General features: G+C 43.3%; 1 protein-coding gene across 2 annotated transcripts in view; it reads right to left on the bottom strand.

Annotated features, from left to right (window-relative positions):
* Positions 1-128: 128 nt before the first annotated feature.
* The window catches only part of ccdc9 (coiled-coil domain containing 9), a 32,904-nt gene continuing 16,803 nt past the window's right edge, over positions 129-16,229 (bottom strand). Inside the window, exons 10-15 of one of the 2 annotated variants that reach the window (XM_079246209.1) lie at positions 15,687-15,807; positions 15,188-15,317; positions 11,357-11,867; positions 10,345-10,530; positions 9,523-9,663; positions 129-2,154 (exon numbers count right to left, since the gene is read on the bottom strand). In XM_079246209.1, the coding sequence (XP_079102335.1) occupies positions 2,150-2,154; positions 9,523-9,663; positions 10,345-10,530; positions 11,357-11,867; positions 15,188-15,317; positions 15,687-15,807 (1,094 nt within the window). In that variant the 3' untranslated portion in view covers positions 129-2,149. The remainder of the gene's footprint in view (positions 2,155-9,522; positions 9,664-10,344; positions 10,531-11,356; positions 11,868-15,187; positions 15,318-15,686; positions 15,808-16,229) is intronic. The other variant, XM_079246210.1, reaches the window with a different exon arrangement.

The following is a 16,229-nucleotide window of genomic DNA, read 5'->3' on the forward strand; positions in this document are numbered from 1 at the left end:
AAACCATCAGCTGTTTATAAATTAACTTCATTTTACACACAACCAGCTGTGGAAGGATCATTTCCATAAAAACAAATAAAAACTGTACATATTGCAGTTTCATTCCAATTCATTGCTTTATTCCCCAGAACAAAAATAAAACACAAAGACATTAAAGCAACTCATTTGTCCCGGCGTCTTCAAACGCCGCAGGTGCTCGTCTCCAGCGGAGGCGATCTGGTGCCGAGGCGAGCCCCAAAAACACAACACAAACTCAGACAAGCCAAACGGAAGTGGCTGGCCTGCTGAGGTACCAGAAGGACTTTTATTCCAAAACAAGCAGAGGAGTAAAAACAAATTAAATGGCAAAAAAACCTATAAAATAGATTTTTTTTTTTTTTTTTAAATTGTACAACAAAAAGTCTTGGTTTTTTTTGTTTTTTTTAATATCATTTAGTTTTTTTTTTGGAATGAGATCCTGAAGATAAAAACAAAATATTCATTAAAGAGGCAGCGGCAGATGGAAAACACTCATTTTTCTGCATCTAATCACACATGATCTGACTGTAACATAGAAATACATCACGGCTGCAGTTTGGACTCATTTACAGCATTTTCAGTCTAACTGCACCTTTAATCTTTACATTTATATAAATGAGAGGAGAAGTTCATTCATTAATAGCCATGTTAACAGTGTCAGACATGTTTCTGTTTGCGATATAAAACATTTTAATTCTGATTTTTAGAGACATAAAATAAAAATACATCCCGTTGATAAACTGCACGGAGCGAATTTAATAACGGTGCAATTCGACACTTAAAACGTCACTAAACTGGGAATATTTGTTTTGACAAAAAGATGCAGAAAATCAGACTCTGTTGAACTCTGGCAGGGTTCACACATGATTCAACACACACACACGTTTTATCCATGATAAAGGGAACAAATTGTTACTAAGAAAAGAAAAGCATGACATCAGCCCGTTATTTACTGACAGCTTCCTGCTGTATTTCATGTTCAGCATCTGATCACACGTCAGCTTCACGCGGCATGAATGGCTCTGCAAGACGCCAGAATGGCTTGATTGTAAAAGCGAGGAAAGAACGAAGCCTTAAAACAGCAGATATGTCCACATGTCTGATTATTTGGTAACTTTTTAGAAAAGTGACCATTAGATGCCAAAACGAAGCATCAGCTGGGAACTCTTCTGTGGTCTGTAAAGACTCTGCAGTAGATTTTACCAGTCGATGTTCAGGAGTCCAGCGAGTTAAACTGCTCGTATGGCAACCGAACCTCAGGCAGAACAGCTGCATTGTGTGTATTGCAGGCATCGAGTTTTAAAGCCAATAATCATTCAATTATTCCATTGATCAACGATCTGCATCTTTGGATCCTTAAAAACCTGTTTGTTAGTGGACAGAAGCTGTTTTCTCACTTCATCCTAAGGCTGACCAGAGTCAAGACATGACTGATAAAATTGAGTCGAATCAAACAGGATGTGATCGTTTTCTAACACCAAAATAAAAAAGAAATTAAAGAAAACGTTGCATGCCGTCAGTAGAAAGTTCAGACAAAATGGTCATCATACTGGCTGTACGGGTCCGCCTTCCCTCCCTGGACCTGCTGGGTCGCTCGCCTGCTCTGTTTAAGCCATCAATCACATAAAGACTTTTCAATAGATCCGGTGAGTGCAGCGAACATTAGTTACTGCCATCATCCAGACCTGCTTACAGCTCACTGATGCGTCAGCTGATTCTCACTGGCGGGCGCAGTGAGCAAGTTTCACTTCAACAGCAAGAAGAAGAAGAAGAAGAAGAAGAAGAAGAAGAAAGACATGCTGTGAGGGCAGCGGCGTCTCGTTTTCCCTCAGCATGCCTTACATCGTGGCTTGTGTGAACATAAAGTCAAACAGATCATGCTCAGCTCGTTTGTCCGCGGTGAGTAAAACATTCATAAAGTCACTGACAGACATTTTACCTGTGACGTCTCGGACTCTGATCCAGAGACCTAACAGCAGCTCAGAGCCATGGAGATGATGCTCAGTCTTTCCTCTTCCTCCTCATCATGGTTTGTCCTTTACTAACATATGTGATGGCTCTCCAGTGTGAGTAGTGTGATGCTCTTCATCTGTCTCTGCCTTCGTCTTCCACAGAAGAGTTTGTTCCAGCTTCAGCCTGTTGATACAAACACGATGCAAAAGTGTCTAGTCAGCGTTTTCATCCAGCGCACCTCACAGCAGCGGCACAAACGCGAACATTTCCACGTCAAAGCATCCAGGTCATCTGGTGCTGAAAAGACAAGATGATGGCTGACGCTCAGCCTCACCGTCAGTTCTGAATCATCCTGCTGAGAAAACGGCTCCCGGACAAGATGGAGAAGGTCGTCATTGTGAAGATGCCAGCGATAAAAAAACCACACTTTTCACATCGTCATCATGAAGACGTTAGCGATATAAAACACTTCTCACGTCGTCATCATGAAGACGTTAGCGATATAAAACACACTTCTCACGTCGTCATCATGAAGACGTTAGCGATATAAAACACACTTCTCACGTCGTCATCATGAAGACGTTAGCGAAGTAAAACACACTTCTCACGTCATCATGAAGACGTTAGTGATATAAAACACACTTTTCACGTCGTCATCATGAAGACGTTAGCGATATAAAACACTTCTCACGTCGTCATCATGAAGACGTTAGCGATATAAAACACACTTCTCACGTCGTCACCATGAAGACGTTAGCGATATAAAACACACTTCTCAAGTCGTCATCATGAAGACGCTAGCGATATAAAACACACTTCTCACGTCGTCATCATGAAGACGTTAGCGATATAAAACACACTTCTCACGTCGTCATCATGAAGACGTTAGCGATATAAAACACACTTTTCACGTCGTCATCATGAAGACGTTAGCGATATAAAACACTTCTCAAGTCGTCATCATGAAGACGTTAGCGATATAAAACACACTTCTCAAGTCATCATCATGAAGACGTTAGCGATATAAAACACACTTCTCACGTCGTCATCATGAAGACGTTAGTGATATAAAACACTTTTCACGTCGTCATCATGAAGACGTTAGCGATATAAAACACTTCTCACGTCGTCATCATGAAGACGTTAGCGATATAAAACACACTTCTCACGTCGTCATCATGAAGACGTTAGCGATATAAAACACACTTCTCACGTCGTCATCATGAAGACGTTAGCGATATAAAACACACTTTTCACGTCATCATGAAGACGTTAGCGATATAAAACACTTCTCAAGTCATCATCATGAAGACGTTAGCGATATAAAACACACTTCTCACGTCGTCATCATGAAGACGTTAGTGATATAAAACACACTTTTCACGTCGTCATCATGAAGACGTTAGCGATATAAAACACTTCTCACGTCGTCATCATGAAGACGTTAGCGATATAAAACACACTTCTCACGTCGTCATCATGAAGACGTTAGCGATATAAAACACACTTCTCACGTCGTCATCATGAAGACGTTAGCGATATAAAACACACTTCTCACGTCGTCATCATGAAGACGTTAGCGATATAAAACACACTTCTCAAGTCGTCATCATGAAGACGCTAGCGATATAAAACACACTTCTCACGTCGTCATCATGAAGACGTTAGCGATATAAAACACACTTCTCACGTCGTCATCATGAAGACGTTAGCGATATAAAACACACTTTTCACGTCGTCATCATGAAGACGTTAGCGATATAAAACACTTCTCACGTCGTCATCATGAAGACGTTAGCGATATAAAACACACTTCTCAAGTCGTCATCATGAAGACGTTAGCGATATAAAACACACTTCTCACGTCGTCATCATGAAGACGTTAGCGATATAAAACACACTTCTCACGTCGTCATCATGAAGACGTTAGCGATATAAAACACACTTCTCACGTCGTCATCATGAAGACGTTAGCGATATAAAACACACTTCTCACGTTGTCATCATGAAGACGTTAGCGATATAAAACACACTTCTCACGTCGTCATCATGAAGACGTTAGCGATATAAAACACACTTCTCACGTCGTCATGATGGCGCCAGCGATATAAAACACACTTAACTTTGTCATCATGAAGACGTTAGCGATATAAAAACACTTTTCACGTCGTCATCATGAAGACGTTAGCGATATAAAACACACTTCTCACGTCGTCATCATGAAGACGTTAGCGATATAAAACACACTTCTCACGTTGTCATCATTAAGACATTAGCGATATAAAAACACTTTTCACATCATCATGATGGCGCCAGCGATATAAAACACACTTAACGTTGTCATCATGAAGACGTTAGCGATATAAAACACACTTTACAATCGTCATCATGAAGACGTTAGCGATATAAAACACACTTCTCACGTTGTCATTATGAAGACATTAGCGATATAAAAACACTTTTCACATCATCATGATGGCGCCAGCGATATAAAACACACTTAACGTTGTCATCATGAAGACGTTAGCGATATAAAACACACTTTACAATCGTAATCATGAAGACGTTAGCGATATAAAACACACTTTACAATCGTCATCATGAAGACGTTAGCGATATAAAACACACTTCTCACATCGTCATCATGAAGACGTTAGCGATATAAAACACACTTCTCATGTCGTCATCATGAAGACGTTAGCGATATAAAACACACTTTTCACGTCGTCATCATGAAGACGTTAGCGATATAAAACACACTTCTCACGTCGTCATCATGAAGACGTTAGCGATATAAAACACACTTCTCACGTCGTCATCATGAAGACGTTAGCGATATAAAAACACTTTTCACGTCGTCATCATGAAGACGTTAGCGATATAAAATACACTTCTCACGTCGTCATCATGAAGACGTTAGCGATATAAAACACACTTCTCACGTCGTCATCATGAAGACGTTAGCAATATAAAACAAATTTTTCACGTCGTCATCATGAAGACGTTAGCGATATAAAACACACTTCTCACGTCGTCATCATGAAGACGTTAGCGATATAAAACACAGTTTTCACATGATAATACAAAGGAGGATTGATTGACAGGATTTAATCCAGGTTGCGAAGAATAAGTGATGTCAGCTGAGAAACGGCAGCGACGACGTTTCACAGACAAAGGCAAAGATGAAAATTAAATTGATTATTGAGCAGAATCAGCTAAATTAGCTGCATTACAGCTTTTGCTTAAAGGTGGGCTTAAACGGAAACAGCAAGTTTGCTTAAATCCTGCTAATCCAAAGCAAAATGACCAGATTTTCCAACCAGAGCCCCTTTATTATTTTCATCTGAGTGAAATCTGTCTATAGAATATAAATCTTTACATAAAGAGAAACATAAAGCTTCCTTCTCCTTCAGCTGCTACTGCTTACAACCACATTAACCTCTTCTTTTCTTTACTCAAGCTCTAATTTGTTGCCATAAAATTTAAACAAATAGAAATAAAACATCAGGTCTGATTAGGCACAGTGTCACATGATCACACGATACGCCACCCGACATAAACACGGACAGCAACCAGACAATTGGGCGGCTGGTGCTGAAGGTCGTTTCAGCACGAGATGAAGTCGTTCATGCCGCCATCCATCCATCGCTGTATTCTTCAGAAACATCACAAGATAATTGGATCTCACTTCAAACGTCTCCTTCCTATCTGGCCTATCATCTGTCGAGCAGGCGGCAGCTCATTTCCTCTGAAAAAGCCTTTTAAAAGCTTAATTGCACCTCTAATTTCCCTGGTTTCCTGCTCTCCACCCTGACACAACAAACACAAGTGTCTGTGTGTGCACATTAACACGCACACACAATACCCCAACATGAGCGCATGTGACTTCTGCTGCTTATCACAAATGAGTCATGGGAAGTGTAAATTCAATAAGAGAGGCGTCTTTAACCGCAGCGATCCTTCTAGAATATTCCTCCAGCCAGAAGTCTGCGTTGGTGTGTAAACAGACCTGATTGGCTGGAAAACTGACGGCTGTTCAGACATGAAGCAAACTCTGAAAAACACTCAAGTTTTATTTTAAAACGTCTAAATAAAACCTTTAACATGTTTAAGGGTTAAATGTTCTGTTGCGACTGCAAACGATCAGCTTCGTCCTAATCACAATATTTTTGTGCATTTAGTAAATATTGAGCCTCTAACTTCTCTCTGGATTCTCCAGCTTCCTCCCACCGTCCAAAGACATGCATGTTAGGTTCATTGGGTACCCTAAATTGCCCCTAGGAGTGAGCGTGAGTGGTTGTTTGTCTCTGTGTGGCCCTGCGATGGACTGGCGAGCTGTCCAGGGTGTACCCTGCTTTTTGCCCTAAGACTGCTGGGATAGGCTCCAGCTTCCCCGTGACCCTGAATTGGATTAAGCGGTTTGGGAAATGAATGAATGAATGAGCCTCAAACTAACCATTTAACTTTTTGTATATTTGATAGGCAGTTTCTGAGACTTATTTCATCAAAACATGGTAAAAACTGGACTAAAGCCTTGAAAAGAGTCGGATTTAAACTCATCTTCTGCTTCACACATCACACAGTTATAAAATGCACATAAATGCAATTATTTATGTTTACTCTTGTTTTTTTTCTTTTAAAAAAGGGGCATATTAAAGAGTTTAGATTTTTAAAAGTGAGAATTTTCTGCATATTATTTCTTGAGCCTGGCTTTAAAGATACACTTTTGTCTTTCAAAATTCTGCGTTCCCGACTTGTTTACCAGCAGAGAAACGTGTTTCTGGAGCATGGGATCACTCTTACGGTCTGGAGACAGGATGTAAGATAGACAGCCAGTCTCATGGCAGCAGGGCGTGTGCTTCACAAGTTTTGCATATTTAAAGGGGCAATAAGGGAAAATTTAATCATTTCTGGATTAAGGAATTATAAATCACTCGGTAAAGAAGATGAGGTATGATTTCATCTGGAATGTAGCAAGATGTCACACTGTCTCTCTGTGTTGATGTAAAGCCTCGGATTTACCAGCCAGTCACGTGAATCGCCACCTCCTCTCTCAGACCACGCCCCTCCATGCCCATATAAGGCTGTAACAAGCAGGCGATGGCACCACACGTTCCCACAGCAAAATGGTGACGAACGGATAAAAACGTTCAACTGGAGACAACCAGGATCAGACACAACCGCTGAAGAAATGGTTGTTGGATAAATAAAGGAAGAGAACGGCATTAACACTGGTTTTGTGTTAGAGTGTGATGTCTGTCATCTCTGCGCGTACAGCGTAGCTTTGTTTACGAACGTTGGCGGTCACTGCGCCGCTTCGATTTTCAAGCGCTCTGCTTTTGGAACTAAAGAAACGCCGTAGAAGTCCACATCTGCTGAGACTTTGGGAGAAGGATCCGGATCCAGAGAGAGACAACGGCTGCAAGGAGGTTAACACCTTGTATTTCTGAAGTGGAGAGCACAGCCAGAGCTAATGGCCGCAGCGCTCAACAGCAAACGTTGCGGTGAAACAATTTGGCTTTTTGCTCCTTTAAAAGCAGAAAAAAAAATCAGCCAAAGACATTTCAGGTATGAGAAGGAAAGTGACATGTTGTGGCTCTTCGTGTGATCAATGACAGGAGAAGTTGCTCTTTTTGCAACAGTAACCATATCAAGTGTCCCAACAGCTTCATCTTCCCATAACTGATATCTCTAAACTTCCCAGAACAGAAAGAAGAGGAATAATTCCTGTTTTAATTACAGACTAACTTCACAGCTCAGACAAGGTCCCCGGCTCCGTTTTCTGATCTCATGTGCAGGTTTGACATCATATGAAGCTTACATGTTGTTAATAACATCCTAAAACTTTGCCATCAGCCCAACAGAAGCTAAGTGGCAGCAGAAACAGGGATAATGACTCCATGTCCATCCCACGGTTCATTCACCAGATCACTTCTAAACCACAACGTTGAGACGACAGCTGGAGCGATGGCCCATATGGAAATGTGGCAACGCGAGAAGAGCAGAGTATTGATTCAAAGCGAGGTGAGTGATTCCCCTTCCCACAGAGCTGCAAATGTACACACTAATGATTCATGATAGCGTGAAGTGCTTTGGATCCAAGTGCTCCCACATGAGACAACATCGTGTGTAATAATTTATACAAAACGGTTTTATGACTGAATGTACCGCTGCATCCACCCCGCGAGCAAGATGTGTTCTTATGTGACGATGGAGGAACTTCTACATGAAACGTACAGACATGTTCAAACACAACGAGGAGAAAACACCCAAACAGTAAAAACACGGCAGCAGAGATCAGCTGCAGCAGAAAACGGCTCTGAAAACACCATGCTGATGGCTGCAAACTGGAGCCATTTATAACCCAGAATCCATTATTATTTTACATTTGTTCATAATTCAACTACAGATCTAAAAGTTCAGCATGACGGGGTTTGCAGCGTTCACCGCGGGGGGGGGCACTAAGGGCTGTCTTATGATTCAGACTGAAGTTTTTCTGTTTCCTAATCTGTCCAGTAACTGTACAGATATTTCAGTCCGGGTGTGACAAGGCTGACTTGCAGTCATTGGACAGAAGTTGAGCATCTTGCAGAAACATCTTTTCTCATGTAGACTGGGGAAGTTATGAAGCCAATGACAACTAAAGGACATGCAGTCTGCTTCCTGCAGAACAGCCAGCAACCATCCCTGAAGCCACACTGCCGACACGACTAACTACACATCCATGAAGCAGAAGTCTCAGCTCTGAGTCCTGCTCATCTGGTCTAACGGCCCCAACCTGACTGAAGAACTAAGCAGCCGATACTCGTCGATACCCAAATGAAAAAGCCGACCTTGTTCCTGAATGACAGACAGGCAGGCCATTGGGGTCATTAGCATAGATTCAAGCAAACAAATCAATAAGTAGAAACATTTCTCAGTCCGAGACGTCGCGATGAAGAATCTCCTGCAGAGCAGAAGTGTTTTCTGGAAACATCTGGTTCTTCAGCTGCCATGAAAGAACAAAGACTCAAAGCTCTCTGACTTTTCTCTGCTCAGCATTAAAAACAAACCAATGTTTTCTAGTTGAACAAACTGAAAGAGAAAATAGAGGCGGTCCACACAGTCTGCAAACAGGACATCGTGCAGCATTTGCATGTGACAGATGAGCACAAACAGGAAAATGTTTAGCATGAGGATGGACAATAAAGAAGAGGAGGAGGAGGAGGAGGAAGGGCAGACCGAACCACACAGTGAATCCAAATAAGGAGCAAATTTCAGTTCAGTTCATCACAGGAGCAGCCAGGAGGGGTTTCACATAGGAGCCTCTGACTGGTTGGATGAGCAGCGCTGTGACGGACCCAACAGCCATGCAGGAGTGTGAAGGCAGAAACACACGGCGGGACGCAGTCCCCCCCTTTTATCCAAAACAGAAATGCATATAAAAAGCCAGTCCCAATAAAAAACACGAAGATATCAAGCAGCCTTTGCATTCAGGAGGAGGGGAGGGGAGGGGAGGGGGGGGGGGGGGGGGGGGGCTTTAAAGCTGGAAGTTGGTTATTAGGACCGTACCTGAGGACGTCGGTTCTTCTGCTGCCAGAGCGATGGCGGTCTCAGCAGGTGCAGCGGGGTCGTCGTCTCCTGCTGCTGGTTCAGGAGAGCTCCGCTCAGCCTCCACGACGGCAGGACAGGAAGGACAGTCAGGTTCATGTCCTGTCAGGAGGACAGTGGAGTTAACGGCCATGCAACATGGTGGGATATTCTGCTCCATCATGGAAAATACTAAATATATGAAGCCCGACAAAAAGACAAAAATAACATTAGGAGTTCCTAAGAAATTCATCATCTCCTCCTTCTTTGGACGAGCCTGACACTGATGTTCACAACCTGACAATAAGTTCTGAGAGGAGAAATGTGAGCGGGAAACCAGGCGGAGAGCAGCGTGTGAAGAAGCTGCACAGGTCTGGTAAGAAACGAAGGGAAGTGGAGCGAGAGCAGCCTTCATACACAACATCCAGCTTAATGTGGAAAAGCAGAAACAAAGGAGGATTGTTGCTTAGAGAACATCCCAAAGAGGTGAAAAGACACAGGAGTGTTGAACTTACAGCCACATGAGACCTTGTTTAATGCTCTACATGCCCAACTTAAAAAACTGAAAAAGCAGCTTCTGCCTGCTTTCTACATCCGTCACAATATTCATGTTTCATAAATAACCCAGCTTGTGTGACGTAGAAAACTTTTTTTGTTTAAGAATAAACACATTAAAGTGTGGATGCAGCCTCAGGTCTTCTTTGTGTGTCATGAAAACGTGCACGTTTATGTGCAAACTGACCCGAGCTTTGGTTTAACCGTAAACCACATCAGAGGCCTGCTGGTCCATGGTGGATTCTTTACCTTGTGATGGTGCTGCAGGTGGATCCTGGTCTACCGTCCCTGCAGCCTCACCGATCGCTGAGGTGGCAGCGACGGATAAAGCAGAGGGGGCGGGGTCAGAGGGTGGGGACTCTACAGCGACCGCCTCTGGCTCGGACAGTTCTACAGCTTGCTGCGTTTTTTCTGATGGAGCGGAAACATCTGCGGCTGAGCAGGGACGTGGAGAGGTACAGATGGAGCAGGGAAAAGGTGGAGAAAATGAAGGAGTGAGCAGAGAGAAATATAAGAAGGGACAATTAAACACCCGGCAAATCAGACGAAGTTAAAACAACAAGAAGGAAGAAACTAAACAGAGATAGAAGAGAGCGACACTGATGCAGACATGTTGGAAGACTGAGATGAAACTAAGAGAAAGTTCAGAAAACGAGCCGTTAGATTAAAGCAACAAGCTTTGATCCAACAATGAGCGAAATGGAACGCCTCTCCTCATCTTAAATTCATTAGAAAAATGTTGCCGTTAGCACAGAGGAGGGCCTACGGTGGCTCAGGAGGCACATTCCTGTCTGTCTGCATCGTCACGGCAACGTTCAGGATGCAAACGCGTCAGTGTCAGTAAACGCTGCTGAAATGAACCAACATGCAGCTTTTCTTTGGTCGTTGAAGGAAACTGAAGAATTTCTCCTCTAAGTTCAGCTGCAGAGGAAAAGGTGCGTGTTCATAAACTTCTAACTGTATATAATCCTGATGGTCCACAGCATGAAGATAATAATAAATATTGCTGTAATAAGATCATTTAATGGCTCCAGAGTGGGATGGATATGTCAGGGTTTCCAACGAGCCATAATTCATAAAACAAAGCAACCAAGACGAACAAACCCACCAGAACGTGATGAGATGTTCTCTCAGAGGTGAAGTTAGACAGTCAGACACTAAAAAGCTCCTTGCTGCTGTTTACTAAACTGAAAAGTGGACTTTATGACCCCCCCTACCAATCTCCTGTTGTCTCCCTGCCAGCTGCACTGCGGCGAGGTACCTGGATGCTCAGCAGGGTCGCTGGAGATGGTGGTTTGGCTCTCCTCCTCTTCCTCCTTGTCCTTCTTCTGCGGGGGGCTGGACTCGGTGCTCGAGGCGTTCAGCGGGCTCTCACCTCCCATGCTGCTACGGGGCGACAGCATCTCCATCTCCTCCCCCCAGTCTGACACAGGCTGGTGGCCTTCCAGCGGGTAGAAGGGGCTGAGGGGTTTGCCCCCCTCTGGGGACTCCTGTACGGCTGCAGGGGGGGGGATGTGGACCTTCGGCCTGGGCGTCCGCTGCTCTTTGGGGCTTCTGGCTGAAGCTGTTTGTAAGCGAGTCTTGGGAGACGCCTGCAAAGTGTCCTTGCTCTTGCCTCGTTTCTCTTTCCCAGTGTCTTTCTTCTCGTCGCCTCTGGAGTCTTGTGCCGAGTCGCTTTTTTCCTCCGCTGCTTCCTCCACTTCCTCTCCGTCACTGGCATCCTCCCATTCATCATCGTCTTCACCCTCTTCGTCTCCAGTCTTCTCCGGCACCTGAGAAAAGTAGCAGATTAGAGGGGAAGTAAATAAAATGAGCTGAAAATCATGAGTGACGTTTTAGCTGCTTTAACAAACACCCAGTTCTAGCATTTCGTATTCGCAGATTCCACCAGCTGCAAACCAAATCTTCTTGTGTAAAACATAATGCTATCAATGAGAGGAAAGAGGGGTCTTCCAGGAAAGAAGCATGGGACGCACCAATCAGTCAATGTTTATTTCTGCAGCACTTTTCATACAAAGGCAGAACAAAGTGCTTTACAGAATAAAAAGCAAAGCTAGAATAAGGTTAAAATATGCCTTCACATATAAAAATATATAACACACAAGTTTACACACACACCCACAGGTAAATGTGTATTAAACACTGTCATTCAACCCCTCAGGCAAACATTCGACCCCAACACCAGGCTCAGTGGACTATGAAGATGCTTTCTGCACTTCTTTATAAAAACTACCTGAACAATGTGACAACTGAGGCGTGGCCTTAAAGCAGCACTACTCAACTAACAAACATCCATCCTGTCTCTTCTCTGAGACCTCTCCATCCAGGAAAAGTCAATCTGATGTTGTCTCTTATCTTCGACTCCATCACTTTCTCTCTTTTCACTTGCTTCTTTCAACATCATCCTCCCGTGTTTCTGAATCAGACACTGGACACATCCAAACAGCCAGCGTGTTGATGCCAAGCTGCTGGTGTGTGACACGGTGTGTGATGTGGTGTGTGTGACATGGTGTGTGTGACACGGTGTCATAAACCAAAACTCAGCGGTCACAAGAAGCTCCAGATTGGGAAAAAGTAAACATATGAAGTTTGGTTAGTCGGGGTGGGAAAATTGAATTGAAAAATCAAATATCTGGATTTTTTGCTTCACAATTTTTAAATAATTTCTTTTGTTAAAAATTTGATTTTCTTCAAAATAAATAAAAATAATCAATTGTTGTCATTTATATTGTTTTTATTGATCTGTTTACTTGTCTTCTTGGGCATTATAGTGGCAGAATGATGGTCTGGCTACTGTGTTTTTTTGTTCATTGAAATCATTGAAATTTTTAGTCTACAAAAATCAGAAATACCAAGGAATTGTGAGAAACGCAATTCAGATTGAATCGGCACCCAAAAAAAAAAAAAAAAAAAAAATCGGAATTGAATCGGGACTAAAGTATATTATCACCGCCCTATTGGTCAGTCCACATTCTGTGTGTGTGTCAACCTGTCCAGGGGACACCTGTCTCTCACCCAATGACTGCTGGGATAGGTTCCAGCTCCCCTGTGACTTAATCTTAATCGGACTAAGTGGTTTGGAAAATAAATAAAAAAAAAATATAAATAAATAAATAAATAACTGAATAAATGAATAAATAGATGGATGGATAGTATGATGGATGGATGGGTGGATAGTATGATGGTAGGATGGATGGATGGATGGGTAGTATGATGGTAGGATGGTAGGATGGATGGGTAGTATGATGGTAGGATGGATGGATGGATGGATGGATGGGTAGTATGATTGATGGATGGATGGGTAGTATGATGGTAGGATGTATGGATGGATGGGTAGTATGATGGTAGGATGGATGGATAGATGGATGGATGGGTAGTATGATGGTAGCATGGATGGTAGGATGGATGGATGGGTAGTATGATGGTAGGATGGATGGGTAGTATGATGGTAGGATGGATGGGTAGTATGATGGTAGGATGGATGGGTAGTATGATGGATGGATGGGTAGTATGATGGATGGATGGATGGATGGATGGATGGATGGGTAGTATGATGGATGGATGGATGGATGGGTAGTATGATGGATGGATGGATGGATGGGTAGTATGATGGATGGATGGATGGATGGATGGGTAGTATGATGGTAGGATGGATGGATGGATGGGTAGTTTGATGGTAGGATGGATGGATGGATGGATGGGTAGTATGATGGTAGGATGGATGGATGGGTAGTTTGATGGTAGGATGGATGGATGGATGGATGGGTAGTATGATGGTAGGATGGATGGATGGGTAGTATGATGGATGGATGGGTAGTATGATGGTAGGATGGATGGATGGATGGGTAGTATGATGGTAGGATGGATGGATGGATGGATGGATGGGTAGTATGATTGATGGATGGATGGGTAGTATGATGGTAGGATGTATGGATGGATGGGTAGTATGATGGTAGGATGGATGGATAGATGGATGGATGGGTAGTATGATGGTAGCATGGATGGTAGGATGGATGGATGGGTAGTATGATGGTAGGATGGATGGGTAGTATGATGGTAGGATGGATGGGTAGTATGATGGATGGATGGGTAGTATGATGGATGGATGGGTAGTATGATGGATGGATGGGTAGTATGATGGATGGATGGATGGATGGATGGATGGGTAGTATGATGGATGGATGGATGGATGGGTAGTATGATGGATGGATGGATGGATGGGTAGTATGATGGATGGATGGATGGGTAGTATGATGGTAGGATGGATGGATGGATGGGTAGTTTGATGGTAGGATGGATGGATGGATGGATGGGTAGTATGATGGTAGGATGGATGGATGGGTAGTTTGATGGTAGGATGGATGGATGGATGGATGGGTAGTATGATGGTAGGATGGATGGATGGGTAGTATGATGGATGGATGGGTAGGATGGATGGATGGATGGGTAGTATGATGGATGGATGGATGGATGGATGGGTAGTATGATGGTAGGATGGATGGATGGGTAGTATGATGGTAGGATGGATGGATGGGTAGTATGATGGTAGGATGGATGGGTAGTATGATGGTAGGATGGATGGATGGGTAGGATGGATGGATGGATGGATGGGTAGGATGGATGGATGGATGGATGGGTAGTATGATGGATGGATGGATGGATGGGTAGTATGATGGATGGATGGATGGATGGGTAGTATGATGGTAGGATGGATGGATGGGTAGTATGATGGTAGGATGGATGGATGGGTAGTATGATGGATGGATGGGTAGGATGGATGGATGGATGGATGGGTAGTATGATGGATGGATGGATGGGTAGTATGATGGATGGATGGATGGATGGGTAGTATGATGGTAGGATGGATGGATGGACTGTCAGCCTCTGGATGCTCCAGGACTGTAGGTGGTTTAATATGAAGCAGCAGGGACAGGTAGAGAGTCCAGCTGTTGCATTTTAATTATAACTAAACTCATTTTACAAACCAGCGATCCCAGTAATCCCAGTTGCTGTTTGAAAACGCAGACCAGGGCTGTAAGTTAGTTTCATGGTTCTGTATTATTAGCAGAAATCAGGATGAAGCCATTCTGACCTTCTGTGCTGCAGGAGGTTTGGGTTTCTCCTCCTCTTCCTTTTTCTTTTTATCCTTCTCTCTCTTTGTCTTGTCCTCCTTTTCTTTTCCCTCCTCTTCTTTCTCTCCTTCCCAGCGGTTGTCATGCATGCTGTCAACAGAAGCAGAGGATCCCCATCAGAGCTCCAACACCAGTTTCACAGATAAAACTGCAAACTGCTGATAACTCCACCAAACAAACCAGAACACATGCATTAAATAACAAATATTGAAACAAGTGAACAATACTACCAACAATTATTACATGAAAGACACTTAAAAAGGCACAATAAAAGCATTACATTACAATTATATTATAAATAATAAACATAAATCTAAAAAATGATCAGCAGTGAAATGTCATTTAAAAAGGAACACTGTAACCTTTGACCCAAACATCAGCTTAATGTGAGCAATAATGGATGATTTCTGTCAAAGTAAAAGCTTCAGCTTCTGTTTAAAGTCGTAGAGCAGAATTTACCTGTAGCTCTGTTTCGGTCCTCGGCCCCGTCCACCTCTCCGGTCCCCTCGGGGCCCCTGGGTCCTGCCCTGGGACAGGAAGTCACCAAATGTTGGCGCTTTAGGAGGCCGTTTACCGTCGTCTGTAGGAGAAATTAAAGGTGAGAATGAATCTAATTAAATATGCTGTGATGGGAAAAGAAATGACTGTAACGTCTGCAGGACGTTACAGTCATGTCAGTGTTTCTTAATCCTGGTCCTCAGGGACCCCTGCCCAGATCCCAGCCCTCAGGGACCCCCAAGCAGTTCAGTTAATCTGCATCACGTTTCTGTTACAGGCAGACACAAACGAACCATCGGCTGCAGACGGGATACAAACTGTCTTCACTCAGATCTGGATACATTCATATCACCACAACACATCCGGAAACCAGCGTCAGGACCAAGACCTGCAGCTAAAACCCCATGAATACAAGTTTAAACACATTAATGCCAACTCTGTTCTTTACTAATTTAGAGTCGTGCTCGTTGCTCCATCGCTTCGTCCTGCTGCAGGCTGAGTCTT

This window comes from Telmatherina bonti, assembly GCF_933228915.1.
Source record: "Telmatherina bonti genome assembly, chromosome: 9".
Taxonomy (NCBI): Eukaryota; Metazoa; Chordata; class Actinopteri; order Atheriniformes; family Telmatherinidae; genus Telmatherina; species Telmatherina bonti.